The 6,947-nt window shown below is 48.7% G+C and overlaps 1 protein-coding gene across 2 annotated transcripts in view; it reads right to left on the reverse strand.

Moving 5' to 3' along the window:
- Window positions 1–6,219, reverse strand: part of APP (amyloid beta precursor protein) — a 205,621-nt gene extending 199,402 nt beyond the window's left edge. For both annotated transcript variants that reach the window (XM_021403733.1, XM_021403724.1), the window contains exon 1: window positions 6,006–6,219. In XM_021403733.1, the coding sequence (XP_021259408.1) occupies window positions 6,006–6,062 (57 nt within the window). In that variant the 5' untranslated portion in view covers window positions 6,063–6,219. The remainder of the gene's footprint in view (window positions 1–6,005) is intronic.

A 6,947-nucleotide genomic window follows, 5' to 3' on the forward strand; every position in this document is an offset into this window, starting at 1 on the left:
AGTCTCAAAGCACCAAATAACTGTATTACCTAAACCTGAATTGTGTATGTTTAAGTTCCAGTTTCATAGTTTAAAAAAAAAAAAAAATCAAAGTCCAAACTTAATACAGTTTCCAAAACAAAACATGGATATTGCTCACTTATCTTTAACTCCTATTAGATGTGCACTGTGTTTTATGAATTTCTAGCAGAAATTACATAGAAAATAGAAACTGCCATACTGTATCAAACAAATAGCATGCTCTAAAAGGGAGCAATTTTAAAATGCTTTTACTAGCAAGTACGACCAGTTTTGCCCCATTCCCGTCACATGCTATCTGCTGTGGTTGAATAGATAAGCTCTACTCTGGGGAAGGATAAACCAGAAAAGGGTGAACAGGGAATTCCTATCTGGATTAGCTTAAAATGGGTCAGTAGGAACTGAATGGAGCTATCCATCCCTGAATGTAGCTCCTCGGAGCATTTTGCCTTTTACAATGACTTGACATTAACTTTTAACAATCAGGAACCAATGAGAGGTCAGGTGTGAAAAGACTGCTCCTGTCCTGCCACAGGTCACCAGAGGGAGGCAAAAGGACCAGCACCTTAATTAATGGTGCTCTGCCAACTTCAGAACAAGCTGTTTCAGAGGCTGGGGCCCTTCTCCCAAAGCAGCTGCCTGCTCTTTTGGTTGGGCCAGTTCAACTGCTTGTGGCCATTTTCTGACTCAGGTTTCTGAAGCATCTGCCAGAAAAAGAGACCTACCAAAAAAAATGCACAGCTTGTTTGTTTCAGCACAGCACAGGGTCATGAAACCAGCAGAGAGTCGTCAGTGAGAGCTGAAAGGGCTGAGTTTAGAAAGCAGAAACCACTGGTAGAAGTACAACGAGCAGCTTGAAGCAGCCAGCTCCCAAACTAGGTCCTCTGCCAGCCATATGGCAGTTTTACTCCAACCTGAAAAGGCCAAGTGGATTACAAACCACAAAGAGCACTGGCTTGCTAGCTTCCATGTTTAAAGCTTGGCTGTCTCACAATCGGTGAAAGACGAGCAGTTAACCAGAATGTTGGCTTCTCTTGGAAAGCTTCTTAAACAAGCGCAGTCTATACTTACCCTTTAATACGAAGTCCTCAAGACTGGGTTCTCCTGAACTTGCTGGAAGTACAAGCAAGAAAACACAGCAAGCCAGAAGTTCTGCTTCTTAGCTGAGGAAACCACACTGCTTACAGTGCTGTTACACTGGGAGCTAAACACTTAGATACACACAAACCAACTGGCCTCTATCCAACTTGGTCTCTGTGAATTCGGGCCATTATTCCCTTTTAGCTTGTTTTCTGTAAGACTAATTTCTCACATGAAATGGTAGGTATTTTTGGAAATTAGATGCATCTTCAGATCACAACATTAAAGCAACAAAGTAGTTTTTTGAAGTTTTCTTTTTTTTTTTAAACTCAAAATAAATAAAAAGTACTTAAGTTTCACAACTAAATCGCAAGACAGTCGACTGGACATACATGACCTATTCAGAGCTGAAATTTCAAAGTTATGCACCAGGCATTACTGGTCTGTACTCTCAGCTGGTCCTACATCATTGAAAGGGATAGAAAATGTGCCTCAATTGTAGGTACCTCTGAAGGAAAGTCAGGGAAGAAGGGCAGTTTCCAGACCACGTTCTGAGAGCAAAGGCTCCTCAAACTGACTGCGTTCTGTTTTAAAAATAAATTCAGAGCAAAACTTGGTCTTCTCTTGACAGTCCCATATCAGAACTAGCTCAGGCTCACGGCTGTTATCAACATTGCTCTTGGCAATGCTCAGCCTGGCAGCGATCGTTGTGAACTCTTGCCACAAGAGCATGTTCTAACAGTTAACCAAGCTTACAGAAAGTCGTTCAGTACTTTTTCAATTTGCTTTACTTTTAATCTTCTTACACCACAGGATTTTCCAAAATCCCCTGAATTTAAATCCAATAACGCACAGCTCTTGACTTATGTGTTAAACCCATACTAGATAGATCACCTAACAACTTCAGTGAACATATTACCATACACAAACCCTATTATATGGTTACCAGTAGCAGCCAAGAATTCTCTTCACCACCTAGATACAAAGTCTGACTATTGTCTGAATATAGCCAGTGCAAAAATGTGATGTACATACACATATATACATACACAGCAATGTTCGTGTCATATATGACATACGCAAATATATGAGGGATCTTTAATACATGTTTGTGTACATTACATTGACATATTAGGTGATTTTAATGTGTATGTGTACACATATCACAAGTGTGAACATTCACTTGTACAAATGTAGACGCTATTTGTTTTTTATTACACCCAAAGAAGATTTTTTTTTCCAAATACTACTTATTACAGACTTTTTTTAAAGTGTGACGTCAAAATTACAATCATTCGGAGTTTTGAGGATCAAGTACGTAAATTAAGCCTAGAGATAATGCCTTAAAAAACATAAACAACAGCCTGGAGGCACACCTCAATCCAGAAATGAGCCAACTGAACCATGGACCATGGTTGCTCATCAAGGTTTCCCAAGCTCTGTCTTTGGAGCTCTATCTTCAGACCTGCCTGGAAAAAGCCCCAAGTAGCCTGGCTGAGCCTCCAGAACTGGCCCCGCTTTGGAGGTCAGACTGGAGTCTTCCTGAGAGACTCTGTGATCCTATCAACTAATTTCTTGAACAATTCTCCATACGCAACAGTTTGTGTTAATTATTTTACTGAGCCACTGAAAAATGACTCTGTCCAGAAAAACACCTGCCATTTCATCAAGCAGTTAAGTGAAATATCTATGCTCTGAAGCTACTGTGCCAAGGCTTGTATTTTAAAAGGACTGACAATTAGAAGGAATCTTTGTACTTCTTCTTTACACAACATACAAACTGTTTGTCCTCGACAGTTTTTAAACACAGGTCAAGAGAAAAGCCATCATGAAGCTGACCTCTACTTCTTGGTGGATTCCCATACAAACCAGAATACTGCTTCATTAAAACAGTTAAGAAAGGTCACGTGCACTTGCCCCCTAATGGTTGAGGGGGAGAGGGAAAAAAAAAAAACCTCACAATCTTATCACCTTCCTCATGTTTTCATACATGCTCTACGAGAAGTATGGCAGCTGATCACTTTTCTCCCCAGAAAACACATCTGAAGAGAACGAAAGTCTAGAAATTGTTGCTCATTAAACCTAAAAGACAAGCAGGTCAGGGAGGGAAAAGCTCCCTTTTCCCTCCTCTAATTTATCCATTTGACTGCCAGTGCACCAGAATCCATAATGCCTGTCCTGCCATTGCAGAATTTTAAGGAGGAAGCTCAAAGGGAATCTCTCTCAAAAAAAAAAAAAAGAAAACACATTTCCCAGAGAAAAATCAAGAACAGAAGCAGAAGGAAGAACTCAAATTCTGTAATGGAGGCGAAAGAAAAGCTTCCTTTAATCGCCCACATTACAGGAAGTCATTTTCAAAGATCTACTTAAAATCTGAACAATTAAGAAACAAGTATTTGAGACCTTCATTTAAAAAGAGACAAAAAATAAAAATCACAGCATTAGCCAGCTTTATAAAAAAGCTGCTGGGCAATATGCTTCTTGTCAGCTTTCTTCCTGGGGGTCTGCTTGTATGCTATCAATGTCTTAGTAATTCCGTTTCAGTTTGCTGTATGAGAGTCCTGCTTATAAACATGGATCTACAGCAGCACTAGGCATGACAAATCTTGATACCCTAAATGTGTGTTAATTAGAAGAAATCTCAATACGCAAAACTGAGATTGCTCACTCAAATTCAGTTACTGTCTGTTGCATTTACCTACTGAAATCAGACAATCCATAGGATGAGATTAAATGGTAACTATTCAAGAAAGTGACAGGTCACAAATAACTAGAATTCTTGCCCAGTGGACTTCCTCCTCCCTCCAAGCATGTTTCACTTGGCTGCAAGTACCACGCTAAGCAACTGCGACATCACTGTAGCATCACTATGGAGTATTTCCTTCAGAGATGTATAAATATTAATCTACCTGTAATTTTGGAATGCAATTTCTTGTGTGTCATACTGCAAGAATTTTAATTTTGTTCCTGCTTTCCCTCTTCCTTATACCACACTCCCTCTGAAAACATGTATAGGTTCTTCTGCTGCTTTCCAAAAAGCATTTGTTAAAATGGCAGGAGAAATGGTTGATTTCGGAGATGAGATCTCAAACAAATCTAATTCAAACATCAGAATTTCACACTTAAGCACGCAAAGACAATGCAAGTGTGGTAAGCATACGTATGCAATTCCTATTATGAAATATTTAAATATTATAAAAGCAGTCACTTGTTCAAACATCAACCTTCGGCGTATCAAGATTCAAAGCATCAAGATTAACAAAAGCCCAATCACAAGATGACCAGATGGTAGAAACTACCCCACCACCAAACACAAAAAGGGGAAAAATGGAAAGCCTCAAACACTCGTACAAATTGCCAGAACAAGATGGAAAGCTTCTGCACAAACACTGCTTCCCATTCGAACAACTACTTCAAGGCAAAGAATGTCTCTGAAAATTCTGGATGCTACTCCGACAGGCATGATCGAAAGGATGGGGCTGCAGATGAATGTAGACTCTCCTCAGAATGGTTTTGATGCAACACCCAAGCTCTCCTCCTTGCAAGAGCTTATATGGTGCCTGCACCTTTATATCTTTTCCCATATACATATCTGTAAGGCTAGGGACAGAGAGACCCAACAGATCATGCAGTGACGGGCTCTGCTATCCAAAGCACCATTCCAATTCTATTTTTTCTTTCTTTATTTGGTTCCATCTAAGCACCCAAGGCAAAGATTTCCTTCCATTACTTTCAGGCAACGAACGGTTGCATCAAGCTAACACCCTAACGAGTTTTATAACTGGAAGCCTTAAAGCCCTGAGCCTCTACACATCCGTTCATTTTTATATCCTCTGCTCAGCATTTCCCAGTCCGTGCGTGGAAACGCAGCATCGGGCTGGCTGCCCCGGCGCGGGGACGGCCAGGTACCGGGTCCCCAGGAATAACCGGGTCCCGCTGCTCCTTGCCCGGGAGTGAGCCAAACTCCGGGCTCTGGGTCCCGGCTGAGCGCTGGGTGCCAGCCCCGCGGGCTCCCAGGGGCAGAGGGGGCTGGGAGCAGAGGGCTCCGGGCCGACTTGCGGCTCCCGGGGGGCGGCTCCCAGCACACCTTCACCGGGCGGCACCAGCTGCCCCCTGCGCTCAGCCCCGGGGGGCGAGGGGAGCCCACCGGTCCCCGCTCCACCGGGACATCAGCGGAGGGTGCCGACGGGCCGGGGCTGCGCGGGCAGCACGGGGCAGCGGGGCAGGAGAGGAGGACGATACCGCCCAGGGCCGGGCCGTCCACCGCTCGCATGACGGCGCCTCACTGCTGCACTGCAGCGGCGCCATCTTCTCGCGCTTCGCCGCCGCGCAGCCCCAGCCCGCCCCGCCGCAGGGAAACCCGCCCCGCAGCTCCGCACGGCTCAGCTCGGCACGCCGCCCCCGCCCCGCGCCCCCACCGCCCGGCTGCCGCGCCAGCCCCGCCGGGAGGCTCCGCGCCGCCGCCCCGCGCACCTGCGAGGGTGTGCGCGATGGGGCGGGCGCGGTGCCTCCCCCGCACGCCGCTCCGCCCGCTGCCCCCCGAGGCCCCGCGCCCCCCGCCCGGACGGCAAAGTTTCCCTTCCCCGATCCTCGGCGGAGGAACCCCCCGGGACGCGCCCGTCCCCGCGAGAAGCCCGAAGGCAGCGGCGGGCGCAGGCAGCAGCGATACACGGGGCTGCGAGAGCCTCCGAGCCCCTGCCTCCTCTCTGCCCCCGCCGCCCCCTCGCTCGGCGGGAGCGGCCCTATTGTTCGCCGGCGGCCGGGGAAGGAAGCTCCAGCGCCGGGCTGGCACCGGGGACCTCCGCCGAGCCCCGCCGCAGGGGTGGCTCCGGGCAGACAAAGCCTTCGGGAGGCGCAGGAGGACGGCGGGAGCGAGCCCCCGCCCGACCGCCCCCTGCCCCGCTTACCTCGAGGGCCCGGGCGGCGCCGGCGGCCAGCAGCAGGAGGGCTAAGTGGGGCAGCATCGCGGCGGCCGAGAGGGGAGGGGGAGGAGGGAGGGCGGCCGGCCGGCGGGATGCGTTGGACTACGGCAGTAAATCCGCGGGGCCGCGCCGCTGCCGGGGAGAGCGACTGAGCTGCGGCGGCACCACCGAGCGCCGCGGCGGGGCCGGTCAGCTGATGGCCCGGCCCGCCCCCGAGCGGGCGGTGCGGCGCGGCCCGGCCCGGCCCTCCCGCCCCGCGGAGACCCCTAGCGGCCGCGCAGGGGCGGAGCAGCACCGGCCCGCGGCTCCGCGCCGGTGCGGTGCGGTGCGGGCATGACCAGGGCGGACCTTCCTGCGCGCACGTCGGGTCGCGGCTCGGTCCTACAGAGGCCTGGGCCGCCCTTGGAGTGCTTCTGTCTTGAAGGTGGAGTGTCTGCCTGCTCAGCCTCTCACACAATACATAGTCCGGCAAATTCTGCCTTTTCTGGCAAGGCTATACACCGCTCTTGGGCTCTCAGTCATTAGCCAGAGGTGGTGAAAAACCACCAGTAAGGGTCGTCTCCAAAACACCTGAGCCCACAACAGAGGCCTCAGCGTCATGCTGGGGAGATTGCAGTGACTCCCGGCGTTGCTTTGCTTACTGCTAATTGCAAGATCAGTGCAAAACTTGTGGAATTGTCACTGAGAAATAATATGAGCAGGAGCACTAACTAAGTCTTACAGCAGCTGAACAAGGAAGAAGTCAAACTTCAGTGCTTTTTCATGTGGCTGGCAAGCAGAAGGCCAGAGCAAACTTACTTCCTCATCTTCTCCATAGAACTGTAATCATTGGTGTGGTAAACCTATGAGGAGCAAAAATAGGCATTTCCGGAGTTTCATGCTGAAACATAAAACAACTGAATCAAAAAGGATGTAAAACTATTAGAG

This window comes from Numida meleagris, chromosome 1 (assembly GCF_002078875.1).
Source record: "Numida meleagris isolate 19003 breed g44 Domestic line chromosome 1, NumMel1.0, whole genome shotgun sequence".
NCBI classification, from domain to species: Eukaryota; Metazoa; Chordata; class Aves; order Galliformes; family Numididae; genus Numida; species Numida meleagris.